This window comes from Fistularia commersonii, chromosome 7, assembly GCF_037954325.1.
Source record: "Fistularia commersonii isolate RoL2024-O1a breed Wild chromosome 7, RoL_Fcom_v1.0, whole genome shotgun sequence".
In the NCBI taxonomy this organism is placed as follows: Eukaryota; Metazoa; Chordata; class Actinopteri; order Syngnathiformes; family Fistulariidae; genus Fistularia; species Fistularia commersonii.
In genome coordinates, this window is record NC_141290.1 from 11975776 (window position 1) to 11992837 (window position 17062).

General features: G+C 43.5%; 1 protein-coding gene across 1 annotated transcript; it reads right to left on the reverse strand.

Moving 5' to 3' along the window:
* Positions 1 to 2852: 2852 nt before the first annotated feature.
* Positions 2853 to 14932, reverse strand: apcdd1l (adenomatosis polyposis coli down-regulated 1-like). Its single transcript, XM_086148830.1, has 4 exons — positions 14587 to 14932; positions 6261 to 6441; positions 4684 to 5203; positions 2853 to 4394 (listed from the first exon to the last, which is right to left on the reverse strand). The coding sequence occupies exons 1-4, from the start codon at positions 14639 to 14641 to the stop codon at positions 3621 to 3623; spliced, it is 1530 nt and encodes a 509-aa protein (XP_086004956.1). The 5' UTR covers positions 14642 to 14932; the 3' UTR covers positions 2853 to 3620.
* Positions 14933 to 17062: the final 2130 nt, after the last annotated feature.

The window sequence follows — 17062 nt, forward strand, 5'->3', positions numbered from 1 at the left end:
GCGTCCTCTCCCCACAATTTTTTTTTTCATCATCCGTCATCTCCAACACGCAACTCGGGTGCATCCAGAGTCCACTGAGTGACAGAATTAGCACGTTGTTGTCCAGATAAATGACACTTATCCAATCTCCTTTGGCTGGGAGGGGTTTACGGGCTGATATTCCCCATCCAAGTATGAGGGATGACCTAATGGGGCCCTCAGCAGCCATTGCCATCTCACAGGAGTTAATGGGAACAGTGTGTGGCCTTCGGACCTCCTGCTCTCTTGTTCTGTCCCTGAAGCTGAACAGTGTGGAGCCAAAAACACTTATTTAGCCTAAAGCACATATGTTCAGCCTCCTGACCAGTTTCAAGTCAAGATTTTTTTCATGCAGCGCAACAAAGCTGTCTCATGACCATTGGCGGTGTGTTCAAAATCACATTCTACCACTGTTATATCAGTATAGCCGCCTCTGAATGTAATGTCCAATCAGTGTGGAGTACCTCTTTGTGGAGAACCGCCCCTTTTTGGGCGATTTTCCGTCAGGTTGAAATCCTATTAGGTTTTCTCATAGACTCTTATGTGAAATCCCTTTGTTTTTCTTATGTGTTTTGTCATTCTGTAACTTGCAAAGGCCAAGGAAGGGCATCACTTTGATCTAGTCGCATTCATTGTCAAGGTCAGAAGTCAGAAGAATTCAAATGCATTTCCCAAAGAAGTTGTAGACCAAATCCTTAGACCAAATTTAAATAGTAAACAGAGTCTGTGTAATTCTGACAAGACAAATGTAAATTGTCGAGTCAGCTGTTTATTAACCTATTTAATGGAACACCTTAGTCATCGTTGCAGAAGTCCCCCCCCCCCTCACTCCCCCCGAGGAAACATGTGGCCTTTTATCAGTGCAGAAACACATCCCAGCTCAACGCGGATGGCCTTCTGCCTCGACCGGTTCGGCAGGAAAGATTCATAGCAAGGCGGAGGACAGAGATAGAGAGGAAGAGAGCGATAGAGGGTCTTGGGATGGCATATGAGGTTACTGTTGTGATGAAGGGACATGAAATCAGGATAGGAAGAGTGGGAGAAATGATAGAAGTGATATCCCTCTGCAGAGTATAACTAGGGGTTAGCCTAGCGCTAACTATAAGCTTTCTCAAAAAGAAAGGTTTTAGGCCTATCACGATTTTATCACGAGGTGTTTTATTCAGGATTCAGTCGAGGTGTGGTAGACTTGCTGCGGATCAACGCCAACAATTCACCATTTGTTTCGTTACAGTTTATTCAACTTAGTTGATTCAAACATTCATCCAATCTCATATCAGGAGAAAGGAAGCATTGTTCAAAACTGAGTTAATCTCTCATCTCCATTTTTAGTCTGTGGGCAGTGGAGCTCCAGCGAGCAGGTGCCTTGTGAGTTGGTAAAACGCAAAAACAAACTTGAAAAAAACAAATAAAATATGTCATTATTTCTCCTTTTCTCTTCTTGGAAAATGATTATTGATGAGGCATTTAGCTCTGTAAACCTGAATTATGTGATAAAAACAAACTTGGATTTTGTCAGAACTAACAGGGAAAATTGATAAAGACTCGTTATTTTTGGGCGGACTCCTCTTCTAAGCACATTAAGCATTCAACGCTTGTCCAAAATGTGTGTAATATCCATTTAATAAAACAATAATACACATTTTCAGTAATTATGTTGTTTGATAATAATTCTGGTTGGAGATAATCTTTTCTACATGCAGTCTGTCCTTGTTTTGTCTTTACGGTGCTGCTCTTCATCGACCTCTGACCTGCTGTGACGAGGTAATCACATGTTTCAAATATTTTTCTTTTGTTTAATATCCTTTCTCATAGGAAACAAAATCTTTCAAACCAAAATAAGAAAAGAAGATTCACGTAAATGGTGAACTCACGCCGGACATGTATTCAATTAATGATAATACTCGATAGAGCGACGCTGCATGAGTAGAAAAACATTGGTATAATCTTATGACTGTGATATATTTCACCACCTCTACATGATTCAATTTAAATTCGGTGACACGGAGACCTGGGCTGAGCCGAGAGAGCTACGGCTGTGTTGGCAGGTGAGAAGATATTTCTCCGTGACAAGAGCCGCTTCTGCGATTCCAGTCATAACACCGAGATTTCAGCTTTCTGACAACCGCTGCATCTCTTGGCTCATTTACTGTCAGAGTGACGCAAAGATCTATCTCACTGGCGTTGGGCCTGGGCATCATATCTGATATTATGGTATGTTTACAGCCCTGGAATGTCTGCTGCTGCATGCAAATGGTTCTATTTATTTGTTCTTTTACTCATTCATTTCATTTAATCATTTTGTAATTTAATTTATCTTTGTATTTTATTATCTATTTATAAATGTTTCTTTTATTCTTTTTCTTTGATTGATTCAATTGAGTTTATTTATTCATTTGATTTTGAATTAATTGACTAATCTATTTTTCCATTTTTTCTCTTTGTTAGAGTGGCAAAGGAAAAAGACCCTAATCTCCACAATAAAACAAACAAAGAAAAAAAAAAAGAAATATAATGATAACTTGTCACATTTTATAGAAACTTCAACTGTAATTTTAAGCCTTAAAATTACTCACATTTTAACCGCCACCATATCATAAATCATAATTTATTTTCAAAGTTATTTGTTGCAGTTTTAACAAAATGACGAGTTAATGATAAATACATCCAGTTCTTGGGTTTATAATCCAAAATGGAAACGAACCAATAAACAAAATTATATCCGATTGGTTTTCATGGGAAACCGTGCTTGCGTACATTCTCAGAAATGCAGAGAAATAAACAGAATCCGCCGGCATGTTTGGATTTTACCGGACTAATCAAACAAGATGTCGTTATGGGAAGTTAATTTTTTAATACACAGAGAAATCAGTCGCTGCTTAAATGTCAGAACTGCATCAAATATTAGACAAAATATCTCCTTATCAAAAAAGAACAGTATATATGGTGGGAAAAATAAATATTCATTTAATTGGTTTTAAAAGGGGACACAACATTTAACACCACAGTGGCTTTTTGAACCAACGAACATGGCAACGATTAGAATTGTAATTACAAAACTGGCATTTTGGACTGTGTTACCTTCCAGTACAATGAAGAGTAAGGTTCTCTACAAAGTGCATGAGTTGTACCGATTGTCCCTCCCCGAGATCTGCCGGGTACGTTTCTCGAAGCGAAGACTGAACAGCCTTGTTACGTTGATTTGGAATAACGGCATTGCAAGAAAACAGAGTTCGACGAGAAAAATGAGAAAGGAATTGATCCGAGATACAATTTTTATATAGATTTTTTTTTTTATTAATACACGACCTCTCTCGTATATGTTTTTATTTTAGGTAGACGTTGAGATATAGTCAAGAGTCCCCGGAGTGAACCTTAAGGCAGCGTCTGGAAGCTAGCTGGTGATCCAATGCGATAGGTAAACTCCCAGAAAGATTTGAATTCCTTGAACGTCACATGACTTTTCCTGACCGACGCGCATCCCTGGGGCTGACATCTCATTTTCAGAAGAATAACGGGGGGGTAGAGGGGTGGGTGCTGCCAGGAAAAATTGTCCAGCAATGACTTCAGCATTGTGAGAGGCTTGGTTTTGAACTGCGTCCTTAATAAACACAGACCCAGCTGCACAGGGCTGATCCAAGCACCAGTAACACCAGCTGTGTCAGCCTCACTGTTCCATTGGTTACTAACTGGACTTGCTTGCTGTTATAACCTGAGCCGTGGCGATCTGACACCTGAGTTTCCCCCCCGCCGCAGAGTACCAAGGGGGCTTGAAACGAGGTGGGTCTCCTCTGCGGTCTGTCGGGGCTGGAGCCGTCCGTCGGCCTCTCTCCGATGAACAGCAACGGATGTTTCTTGTTGTCCAGCTCCAACTTGAAGAGCTCGTACTCCTTGTGCGGCAGTTTGATGCCCAGCACTGTGCAACCGGCGGTCAGGGTCAGGTCCTGCTCCACGCCGACCTCCCAACGCCCCGCTTGACCGCACTTTCCCGGTCTGGTGCTGTTCAGCAGCTTGGCTGTGTGTTCCTCCTTAGCTGTGACCTTCACCTGGGTGACCTTGAACACATACTCATTGGCTCCGGACACTTTGGCGGACGGGTTTCCCAGGGCGTAGTGTCCGGAGGCCCTCAGGATGAACGTGGACTGGGAGCAAGCGGGGTCGGTGTAGTGGCGGTAGATGCCCTCCCAGGAGTGCAGGTCGGGGTCAAAGGTGAATTCTCGAGTCAGGAAGAGGACGGCAGGACTGGTTTCGCACTGCTGGCTCACCCACTGACCACGCAGGGAAAAGGAAGCCGCCGGGCTGCGGGGCAACTGGGGGGGGCGCTGCTCCGTGGAGCGATACACCAGGGCGCAGACAGGGCACGGGTGCATGTGGTGCTGAAAAGACAAATGGAACCATCGGACCTTCAACAGCTTGTCATAGTGGTTACAGTTTGCGTGTTTGTGAATGATTGGTTAATAATCATTGGTGAAATCGTAACATGCCCATGAAAGCATCACTGCCACTTGGCATTTCATTCTTTGATGGAATATTATTTTTTGAAAACACTGTGGTATTCACATAAAGTATGATAATCAATTTCTCCGAAATTTAGAGAAGTATTTTTCAAAGATCGGGCCAGATGATTTATTCATTTAGAAAAAAATTGCTTAAAGCTTCTCTCACCATGGCATTCTGTAGTGGTTGCTGGTAACCCGTCGGTCTGTAGAAGGTCCTCTGCGTCCAGTCGGTGTGTATATCTCCTAAGAAGAGCTCCTGGATCTTCCCCCCATGGTTATGGTGCCGTGTCTCCACCCTGATCAGATCCATTTCCATCATGGAGAACCCCAGCGCTTCTAGACATGCCCTCCCGGCCCGGGTGTTGTACATGTCGTGCACCTTCCCTGGCACCGCCCGTCCCAGGGCCAGGCTCACGCAGGACGTCGGCAGCCTGGACATCAGCCTCTGCTTGGCCGCCGGGCTGTGAACCACGATGCCCACCTTGCTGAGGTGGTGCTCACTCTCGGTGCCCCCTCCGGTAATCCAGGAGGCCTGGCGTAGACGGAGCTTCCCCCTGACGGTCAGAGAGTAGGCGGGGTCGTCGCAGCCGCTGTCCGTGTAGTAGTGCTGCAGGGCCTGGAAGTGACGCGTGGAGTGAAAGGTGTAGGACCTGATCAGGAACTCTGGACCCGGGCGAACTTCACATCTGAGGAAAGAGAGGTCGGTTTATTCACTATTTGTAGCTTTTTAGTCAATCTGAGAACATATTTCTTGGCGAGCTTATTTATCACAAAGACAGAAGTCCTTACGTTAGAATAAATCGAGTAGAAGAATCCACTGACTATCTACCAAAGTACGGTGATTTATAATTTTAATGTAGTTTTAATCAGCAGCCGTGCAAACCTGGAGATGATGTGTTTCAGAGATTAAGCAATATATTGGAAGAATTTTCCTGGTTTGATTCTGACAGGGCACCTTTTTGTGCGGGGTTTGCATGTTCTCCCCCACATCTACGTGGTTTTCTTTTCGACTTCTCCAGTTTCCTCCCAATGTCCAAAAACATATATAAGTTCGGTGAAGACCCTGAATTGCCCAAATGTGTGAATGAGAGAGTGAACGGTTGTATCTGGATATGATGAATGAATCAGAGAAAATAATTGCATCATGATGACTGAATGGTTGCATGTCTCTGTGGCCTCCGTGATTGGCTGGTGAACCCTACTTCCCCACCCAATCACGGCGGGATAGACTCCAGCCCACCTGAGTGGCGGTAATCGGTATAGATAATGACCAAATGAATAATTCAACCGCTATTAGGAGAAGGAGATCGATATAAATACAGCTAACACAAACAATACCTTAGATCTATAAGCTCAAGCTCAGGATAGGGATGAATTATGCTGTTAAAAAAATTTTGGATGATTTGGATAGTCTTGTTAGTCTCCATCCCAAAGCATCGTGCACACAGATTTAAGGCCATGCAGGATGAGCTCAATCAGATTTTCCTCTTTCATGAGAACCATATCAAGGAATTTTCCCACTGCTGGAATTGATGCGCTACCTTGTCACCGGATTATATATTTTATTTCAGTCGTTTCCGCATTCCTCACTATATACAAATTATAGGACGATGCAAATTCTGAACATTTATAGCTGTAATGTCAGCACAAACACAATTCTCATCAACACAGTTTTTCCTTGCCAATGATATTCAGTTTTTAGGCGCATTATTTGGTGTTCATGGCATGTCCGTAGGAACACACCTTGTTGACACCCATGTTCCGTCCAGTCTCGGGGGCACGTCAGCCGTGATCCTCACTTTGTCCTGCGGATGGCGGTACTGACAGTGAGGCTCCCACAGACGGCTTTCATTGCGGTTATGGGAGGTGAAGGAGGATGTGGGCACCTCCCACAGTTTACTTCCAGTCCCGGCCACAAACATAACTGGAGAGGAAAGGGAAAAAAACAACAACTCATCACGATTATCCAATTAAGTGAACACAGCTTTTCATTATTGGAAACATGAAAACATGAAAAACAAGGTCCCTGGCCACGATCGAGCCTCTTCATTTCGTCAAATGGAGGGAAATATTCTCATGCTTTCCTGGTTTTTATGAAAACTCTATTCTAGATGACTTCAATCTGCTCCAAGGCTGTAATTTTGGTCGTTGTTGTGGGTGGCGGGTGGGTGCCATAGAAACCATACGTAGCTGTGTTTAAGGATGTCGGCCGTAGAAGGTTTTGGCTTGTCGCTCCAACCATTACCGTTCTAGCATTTTTGGTTGGCCGTGGAGGCAGTGGGTTTGTGCGTAGGTGTGTTTTTCGTGAGCCCGCTGAAATGAAAAAATGCGTAGCACGTATTTATGTAAACGTGCTTCCAGGCTTCGGATATAGCAAATAGACAGCAGCGGCCGGCTCGAGCAATAACATCTGCCGATAATAAAGTGAGTGTCAAAAAACAATTAAAATGATGAATGGTCTCGCTCTAGTTTTCCCCAAACACAGAAATGAAGTTAGTCCAACTGAAAGCAATATGGCGTCTATTGATCCGTTGTCCCTCGTCGGCTATAACGGGGCGGACGTTTCAAGCGGGACAAAGGCAAAGAGAATTTTTTTTTCTAATTGCACCCCTGTGGTTGCAATGTGAGAAAAAAAATAGTCACCGAGATCCCTGAGACGTGTGTGTTCTTGCAAGGCTTTTCCGTCCTGTGATCGCGCGTCTGCTCTCTGAATCGGCATCTGCTTTTTTCATTTGTTCCCTTATAGCTCATGGTTTCTTTGCTTTCACAGTGTTCTCAGGGTTGTGTGTTTGTGTGTGTGTGTGTGACGGTCCGTTCGGCTCTCTCGTGGCTTTAGAAATACACGAATGGAGACCTTCACCTGTTGAGCTGCGACTCGGTTCTTGGAGTGTTCACTTTTAAGTCAGCAGATGAGCAACAGATCAGTTGGCTGTCTCGCGAGTGAGTACGGGGAGATCAAGGAAAATAGGCGCTTTGAACGAAAAAGTGTGCGACTTGCTGATGGATTTTTCTGGAGGAGCCTGATGATGAACGTTTATTGAGCCTGTTCGTGTCACGGATTTTTTTTTTCGGTTGCTTCTCTTACTCAGAATGCTTCCCATATGCCGACCACGACCGCAGACATGTGTGCAGCTGAAGCTTTTAGCATCAACCCTCCACCTGATACACACACACACACACACACACACACACACACACACACACACGGCAGGATAAGGCTCTCGATGGTTACGATGTATTTTCTCCGACCACAGACCAGATTTCAACTCAGGGTGCATTAATCCAAATTCAAGCTATCTGTCAATTACTGATATGATTAATACGGCTTTTTCCTGTCATGTGTACCGAAAACATGTTTGCAATTTGCCCGGCGGCGGTGACGTGTTCGCTGGTTTCTCCCCGCTCCTGCAGCTGGAGAAGGGGGAACCGGGCCTATCGGGCCCCGCTGCACTCCCGCGGGAGGGACTCTGAGCAGAAATACTAATCAGGATTAATTAATCCCCCCCTTGCCCCCTCCCCCGCTCTTTGCAAGTCGTCCAATCGGTCTGTTTTGCGTTATCCGGCCTTTGTAGTTGCATGCAACATGTTGCCGAAGGGGCGTGGAGGGGGCGGAGGGGGCGCGATGAGCGAACGCAGAGGCAAAACTTCCAGTATGTGATGTGGAGTCATTTGGGTTTCTATATTTGAGTTTCTGTTTTTGCCAAAGTATTTCTATAGAGTGTTTCTTGAGGTCACTTGTCATTCAGCCCCCTTTTCGCTCTCTTGGATCTCATTCCAATGGAGGCATATGGTTGCATTTACTACCAGAGCTCTCATAAAAGCAGAGCTTAGTAAAACAAAATTGCTCATCGTGAGGTTTTAAGTATTCTCCTGCAAAAGGGCCTATTCCGACCACAAGTGAGGCGATGTTGTAATGCATTATACCCAACCCCCAATCTCAATCTAGGGGAGATGGGGGACTATTTTGCTTCCTACGCATGCAGTCAAATATCATTAGTTATACTCTGCAATTGCTCCCACTGATGTATTTCATCCACTATTGCCTCTGAAATTCCTCCCAATGCTATCTGCCAATCCTGTCCCCGTAAGGTGCGGGCGGCTCTTAAATTTTATGCCTTCTCCAAAACAATCTGAGTACAATGTGAATGAATGCGAGGAGTATATCACGTGGATTGAGACGTTCGGTGTGCTGCGAAGCGTCCGTGAATTTCTCGGGAGAAATTCAAAGTGCAACGACGAGGATTTACGCAAAGTGGAATGGCAACACAATTGAAGATGCGGGGCCGATAAATCACTTTAGAGAAAATAAAAATCAAGGCCAAGAATTTTTTACTGCCATGGATTCTTTAAAGTTAAGACTTTGCTGCTTTTCTCATCTGGTGGACAGAATTATCTTTGGGGATTAAAAAGTTCCCCAAACGAAACATATAATATCCCTGCTAAGCTCATGCACACACACACACACACACACACGCACACACAAAATGTTTAGTTAAATGGTAACAAAAATCAAAATGTGTGTCTGAGCTTGTTCTTGCAGAAAATAATAGCTTCTACTTCCTAATTTGACAGCTACCAAATATTTATTAGCTTTGAGATTGAGGTCTCCTAGTAAATGTCAGATTGCAACTGGACGTCTTTTTCCAGAACTCTCCTCCTTCAAAAGCGAAATTCAGTTTTGCCTTTAGTTTGTCTTAGTTTATCAAGAAACAGACGTTATGGTTTTTCTCAATTAATCAGTATCAATAAGTCCAGTGTCACAGTTCTGTCCAAAGGAAATATAATTTGTTGTGTTTAAAAGACATGTTAAAATAATAATGATAATCTGAAAAAAAAAAGTAAATAATGCTTGTGAAAATCTTCTTATTTTTATTTTCTTATCGCAGTAAAAGTAAATTAAAAAAGATAAATTGGTCTCCCAAGTTGATCAGGATGATATCGTATTTTATTTTAAGCAACGCAAGCAAGCCAATGGTTTTCATTGAGAAGCTCAGTAAAAGTCACGATAAGTAAACCTCAGCTTCTCATTTGCAGTGTTGTGGCCCGGAGGCTTCGGGTATCGCCTGTAACACTTATGTATGCTGAATATTTACTCCAGAATCTGCTCAAAACCATTTATGATGTCACAAATCATCCCGACGGAGCTGCCTCTTTGAATCAGATCATTGCCCGGGCTCATCGAAAATTCACACTTTCATCAGTGAACCTGAAAAAAAAAAAAACGGGCTCGCCGGAGTCGATCGCAGCTATTGCGTTACCGTGGCGCTGTGAAACCGGAATATTCAGCTCCAGGAAACGAGAATGAAAACACATGTTTGACTGCGCTCGCTGTAACACATATCCAACGATGTGTGTGCTTTTCCTTTTTTTTTTTTTTTTGATAATCTATAAAGCAGATGGTTTGTTTTGTGTCGTGAAATTGTCATCGAATAGTTTATTGGCCAATTCGTAAATATACGTTACGTCCCTAAATCAAGTTGACTCAAGGGTCGCAGGTCAACACCTACAACATGGATCAATAAAGACAGGTTAGGCAGTGATATAGTCTTGTCCCCCGTAATAATCCGTCTTCAGTGCTCAGATTACAATATGCGGCTATGACTGACGGCTGAAGGCCGGGAGCCGTGAGTGACACTGATACGTTAACAGAAAAGCACCATCATGGTCCAGCCACAAGGAGGCAGCGCAGCCGTCTGTGAGTCAGTCCATCACCATCCACAACAAACTGCCACCGCCGGCCCCGGGGCCCATCCGACTGAAGACCGGCCAAAGTAATCTACCTGTCTTTAGGCTCACATAGTCATCCTGTATCCAGACCAACACACACACACGTGCAAAAACACACTGCTCGCATTGATTTGTACTGCAGAAGGGATACCATTTATAAAGGACCTCCGGGCTGCGCTCTGTTTGTTTGTTTGCATTTGCGATTATGGTTTGGCAGCCCTCACACCCCCTCCGTCTCTCATATCTCATCCGCATCACCGGAGTCAAAAATACGGCTTTGTGTTCCTCCTCGGCTATTCCTGTAAAAACAAGAAGATCCAAGCACTTTATTTTCGGGGCTTGCGGAGGGAGAGGGGGTGATTAAATGCAGGGGTTTAAATCCTCAGCGCCCCTTGTTTATTTGACAAAAATGCATCATGGCTTCCACTGAGGATTTTTTCTTTTTTTTTTTAAAAAAAGACAATGAAAACATGGCATGTATGTTTTCGCAACCCTCTAACACAATACGTTTTAAACCCAAATCTTAATTTTGGTGTGGAACTATCAAGGCTGTAACTCAAATAAATCTGTTCACGCATGTAAAGTTTGTAGATTGAAAAAAAAAGTCTGAATCCAATTATTTTTAAAGTCCAAAATTTGAAAATTGTCTGGAGTAAAAAAAAGTTTTTAGGTTTTTCTGGGCAAGCTGATGAATGGAAGGATAGGACCAATTGTGCAATGTTGACGGTCACACACAGATATAATTATATTCATATATATGTATTCATTTGAATAACAATAGCTCTCAAATCTACACAGTCTGACTAACATTATTCTTTTCTGTCCCATACAGTTTCTATCCATCATTTCTCTGCTCCGTGAGACACCGCGCTTTGAAGGCTCTCTCGGAGGTGTGCCTTCACCCTCCCGGCCTGCTGCTTTGCCTCTCCCCGCGCTGATTGCCACCCCCCACCATCACCCTCCCACCCATCCGACCGATGAAAAGCCGTGATGTTTACGGCTCATTTCTCCTGGATGGATTTCAAATTCCTCCTTCTTTTCTTTCCCCGCCTGTTTTTCCGCTTCTTTCCTCTGTGTGTGTGTTTGTCAGTGGCTGAAGAGGGGAGTGAAGCCGGTCAGCAGGGTGAGCGGCGTTGGCGTCAGTGGCAGGGCGGAGGGTTTGTTGTCATGTGAAGGATGCAAGTGTATGTTTCTTTGGATATTAAGCGTTATGGTAGCTCGGAGATCCCCTGTGTTCCACATACTTCTCTGACTGCTGCTTATTTAGGGCACCCTGAGTGGTCGAGGCGTCCTCCTGATTTAGGTAGTTTAAGACCGTTTCTCACATCTTTATAGCTTCTGCTCCACCTCCATCCACTCCCGGCCATGAGGGATCCTTCACTAATCTATCAACTATTAGGAGTGCGTGAGTTTGCTTTCCTCGCATTTCCACAGAGGCAGAGGAACGACAGGTCAAAAGAGGCCGTAACATCTTGCAAAATCCTAATCTGGTTATGAATTTTTTTTTTTTTCAAACAGCTGGAAACGAAAGGTCCCACCTCCCACATACTGATGGAAAATATGTTCCTGCTCCATGTTATCTTCTTTTTTGACAGTTTTATCTGTAATGCATCAAGAAATATAACCGGCCGCGATTTGCGCCCTTTCTCTGTTGCTTGAAAAACACATATTTAAAAAAAAAAAAAAAAGGCACTTTTGGATCTTATCTGTGCTTTCTTATTGCATTTTGAAGATTCTTGCAAAGATAAACTTTTTTTTTTTTTTTTTTTTTTTTATTTCAATTTTTGAATATAGAGCTTTTTCTACCAATTTGGCACTCTGAGTAAATGACAACATTATTGAAATGCATGCACGCACGTTAGCCATCCACTGCTAACATTAGCCTGGCTCCAGAATCCGACCCCACGTGACCTCCGGAGGAGGATTCCACCCCAACCCAATGGGGCGGTCCAATGCTGCCCCATCTCTGTCTGTTACGCACAATGCACCTAGATGAGGCCAATACCAGCTCCCTAGTAAATTCCCTGACTCAGTGAACACCAGCCCCCCCACCCAAAAAACTTTTTAGGATGAATAATGAGACTGTAATGTAAGTATTTCGATTTGCACAGCAAGGACTCGAGTCACCTCACTTTCATTGATCTGGCGCCACTGACAGAAATTATCTCTTGGTAATCGTAACAAGGAGCAGGACGCCCCCTCCCCACCCCACACAACCCTCCCACACACACACACATGCAGGGTTTTTTTAAGTCAGACAAAGGTCACGTTGATTTAGAGGTTTATCACAGAACGCTAGGCCTGTAGTGTTATTGTAACTGCGAGTCCCCTCCCCCTGCACCGTTGTCCTTTTTTCAGGCTTTAACGCGAGCGTCTCACGCTTCCACGGCTACTCCTCTGTCTGAGGGCCAGCGCGCCCCGGAGGGCCACTGTTGTCTTTTCATCACAGCGTAAGCTGGTTAATCCGACGTCCTCGTTTATTTAGACAAGAGATCTAGAAGGGGTTTCGACCGGCGGACGCCGCTGCCCCCTGCTTTCACTCGGGTCAGAAAACACTCGCCTCCCGGTCACTTGTTCGATCGCAGACTCAAAACGCAACTGTCACAAGCGTTAAGGTGAAGGTTTTGAGTATCGTTTCCTTCTTCTAATGATTGCCTAAGTCCTTTTTTTAGCAAAAATTTGTTCTTTTGGCTTAAATCGACTTCTTATCAAACATATGGTACAGTTTTCTGAAAAAGCGAAAGAAGGCGACAATATGAGTTCTGCAAATGACAATAAGAATTCAAAGTGAGCTCTTAGACTCTGGATTAGGAGCTATAAGATGCAATTTAATTCAGAATAAAATGACTTAGAGTAGTGTTTTTTGGGGCCAATGCCATGTCGTTTTTACCTTAATTCAGTAGGTGGGTTTTGGAAAGGCTGCGGTGGAAAGTTACATTTTGGAGGAGGACTCGTGAGGAAAAACAGAAATAATGCTGCCAAAATTTTATTCAAATAAATATGATCAAAGATTTTTAGTTTGGGTAATGACAGGGTGGGATGGTGTGTTCCCATCCCACCAGAACCCCACTTCAGTTCAAATATTGTCTGTTGTCTTTCATACAGCGAATTAGTCACATTTGTCTTCCTTAAAAAATTAAGCTTGCGGGATTTAAGTCAGGCTTTGCATTCAAAGGAAGCTCAGCGGGCGGAGATTGGCTCCACGCGAAACACGGTTTTTAAAGAGCAACTTTTGTCAGGCATGACAGTAACCTTCCTTTCAAAAAAAAAAAAAAGTAATCTGAAAAAGAAATGTTACATTCCATTAAGTTTGGCTTTGGCAAAAAAATACTTTCAACTGGTTCTCCTCTGTCTGGGATGAAGAACTGCTCAGCTCTGTACGGCATCTGTTTAAGGCCAGCAACTCAACCGCGCCTGTCTCCTCCACTCGACGTGAGCGGTGAAAAAGAAAACACAGAAAAAAAAAAGCCTCCACCAGTGCACCGCTGGAGCAGCCGGGGATGGAGGAGGAGGAGGAAGAGGAGGAATTGAAGGGGGGCTGGTGCCGAGGTGCCGGATGATGATTGGAAGCGGGCAGATGCCTCCTCCTGTCCGTCTCCCTGATGCCCGTCACCCTAACAAGGCCTGATGGCCAAAACGCCGCGCTTCCGCACCCAAGGCTGCGGCGGCTGGACGATCAGATCCACGCAGTAGCCTCGAGGTAGGGTCAGCGATGGCTGTCTCCTGTTATTCTAACCATTAACATAATGGCAACATTAGTTCCAGGGCCACGCTTCCCTGCTCCGGGGGGGGGAAACCAACTCTGAAGACATACAGGCGGCGGGGGGGCAGACCGGCTATTCACGAGTCCAACATCGGTAGAACGACGTGTTTTTATTTGTCAGAAGTCCTCCCTGATCTTTGCAAAAAAATTATTTGAATTGTGACAAATTACATAATGACTTCCTCTGCACCCCCTCTTTTTCATCCCCTGCCATGTGCTCTTTAAGTTAAGCTGATTTCTGACACGGCCGACTGCATTTATCTTACTGTTTTGGTACTTCAAGAAAAAAAAAATACACCGAAAGATTTGGATTTGGGGCAGGAAATCTCTCACGATTATATTGTAATAACAAGATTTACACCCCGGCAAGTTGCTCTCATACTTGGAATTGCGCTCTGACAGGCGCGCTCGACTTGAGAAACATCAAATCGCACAAACTTTGCGATAAGTTAACAAAAAGCATTGATCGATCACAGTAAAAATAAAAAAAGAAAATGTTTTTCATATTGTGATCAACCAAGTAAAGGACGATGATGGTGTCAGGAGAAATGAAAGGAGATATTTGAATTAAAAACTCACCTTGCCAGAGCAACCAAACCCCCCTCAACATGTGACTGAAATGTCCGTTTTGCATGCTTGCTTTCTCCTCGGGCGTCAATCACAAAACTTAGAAAAACAAACTGTGTATCCAAGGGAAACGGAGAGACCTCTTGTCAACAAGAGATGAGCATTCGGGGTATCACCATGACACAAGCGCTCGTGTAGTGTCCCGTAATCCTTTAAATGAATATTGGGTTTTTTTGTTTTGTTTTTGGTTTTTTTTTTTTGGACCCGTCTTCTCTTTCTTCTACCTCCACTTTTTGGATTCCATGGTCTGATAAGAGTGTCCTCAGTTGAAAAGCCTCGCTTCATGCATCATCTCCACGCGGGTGCACTCCTCCGGCTGCTTTAGAGGGACAGTTGATGTTCTCTCTCTCTCTCTCTCTCTCTCTTTCTCTCTCTCCTTGTCTCTCCACCCCTCCGCTCTTAATCACACACCGTCGCCTCACTACTGTGCGGCGCTCCGGGCTGGTCCTGCTCCATGCATGTGCAGCAAGTTTGTGTGTGTGTGTGTATATGCGTGAGTGCATGCAGTATTATGTGAGAGCAAGAGTGTGTGTCATTTTGGTTTGGAGAAGAGAGGAGGGAGAAAGAAGAGAGAGAGAAAGAGAGAGAGAGAGAGACTCCCAGTGTGTGTTTGTAGAGGAGGGGATTTGAGATTCAAACTTCCTAAAGTGAAAGCTCAGGGGAGCTTTTAGTGCAAGGTGCAAAAGGGCAGGAGCGAATATGTTGGGCGCCCCCGACCCTAATACACGATCTCCTTCCTCAGTGATTGAGTTTCTAGAAATCTAGAAAACAATTAGATCAACCACATTTAAAGTATATGAACCATATATTAGCTTTGACATTTTCTGAAATCCAATGTCCTTATTCCAATTTTGAAAAATTCTTCGGGTACTGGGAATCATTGCGCGGGTGTTGCGCGAGTCGATTTCATGCATCATCTCCACGCGGGCGCACGTGATTTTGACCATTTCGTCTAGAAAGACGTGTCCAATCAGACCCCACGATCAGAATTACTTCATTTGATCCCCGCGGGAGAAATTGCTCTTCATTGCGGCGGCTCCTGCTCGTGGAGTACTGATAATAATATAAGCATCAATATGAAAAGAAAGAAGAAAAAAATTATACCGAAAAAATACAAGTATATTTTCAAGTATATGTATATATGAAATATTATATCATTCTGGGTTATTCCACTATTAGTATTTGATACAGGTGCCACATTGTCTGCCATATTTCTTGGGCCTATGTCGAAGTGCTCATGCGTTCATTTTTGGATTTTGCAAATAATCATCTTCATCTAACTATGAAAAAAAAAAAAGAAAAGTAAAACTGACTCATTCAATATGATCCCGTATAAATATGGTGTGAGACTGGTTGGAAAAACAGTAGTTGCAAAGCCGGTGTCACCACTTCTGCCTCTGCATTGACCTGGACGCCTTCAGGAGCAGCACTGCCATTAAAACCACTAGTTTTGATATCATATTATAAAATTAAAATTAATTGGTCAATCATTTTTGGATGCTGGCATTACAATAACATGTAATCTGTCATTCCAAACAACACAATCTGATACCAATTGTATCAGATTACTAGAAATCCCATAAACACTCGAGGGCTTTTGGCTGATGTGACATTTATTCCAGCCTAATCAGATTTAATCTTTGCTTGATCAAATCTGTGTAACGTTGCAAAATGTAAAAAAAAAAAAAAGTCAAGAAACTTACTGGTTCACCTTAATTGCATTTCCTGAATAAGTTAACCTGTTTACTGTATCTAATGATTTAACCTTATTAATAAATGCTGAGCATCTTTATGTACTGTTAAATAATATAGACATTAACACCATTGGTAACAAGAGCACCAGGAATAAATAATTCTTGAAAAAAACAATTGTTTTAAAGGCTTTTTGCTACATTAACTCATCCTTAATGTACATTTATTCACACAAAGAGATGGGAGCCTGGGAGTAGCGCATTTCATTTGTGTTTCACTCGCAGCCATGAAGTCACATGTTTGCTTGACCTGAACTCGGCGCAGTTACACTTTTTGCACGTATGAAGACTGTAAATGTTGACGTCAACGGGGTCCTTCAAGAGGTCGTATAGAAAAAAAATCTGAAAAAAATGCAAGCATCCCCATAAATAAGATCAGTAACAGAATCCCCTTCTCTTTTTCCCTGACAATATCTAATAATTTGTCATCTTCTCCTTTCTCCCGTGTAATGCTTGGGACAAAAAGGAGGCACGAGGCAATCCGTGTCTGTGTTTCTTTACAATTCACGGCCCGAGCAGTGAGCCGTTTTCATTGGAACGAGGTCCCGCCAAAGGAAAAGACCACATGAGAAGTGTTGACGGTGAAGTTTGTGGCTTATTGAGACTAATGGGAACGCTGTCTGTGGAACAAGACGTTGCTGTTGAGCTTGTTTGGTGTGTTTTTAAATGCTCCGAGC

What these genes read in the sequence shown, in the direction of transcription:
- apcdd1l (XM_086148830.1), bottom strand. Translation starts at nt 14,641, where the DNA reads ATGCAAAACGGACATTTCAGTCACATGTTGAGGGGGGTTTGGTTGCTC. An exon ending in GGTTTGGTTGCTCTGGCAAG is followed by an intron (nt 6,442 to 14,586) that starts GTGAGTTTTTAA and finishes TTTCCTCTCCAG; the next exon opens with TTATGTTTGTGGCCGGGACT. An exon ending in AACCACTACAGAATGCCATG is followed by an intron (nt 4,395 to 4,683) that starts GTGAGAGAAGCT and finishes TTGTCTTTTCAG; the next exon opens with CACCACATGCACCCGTGCCC.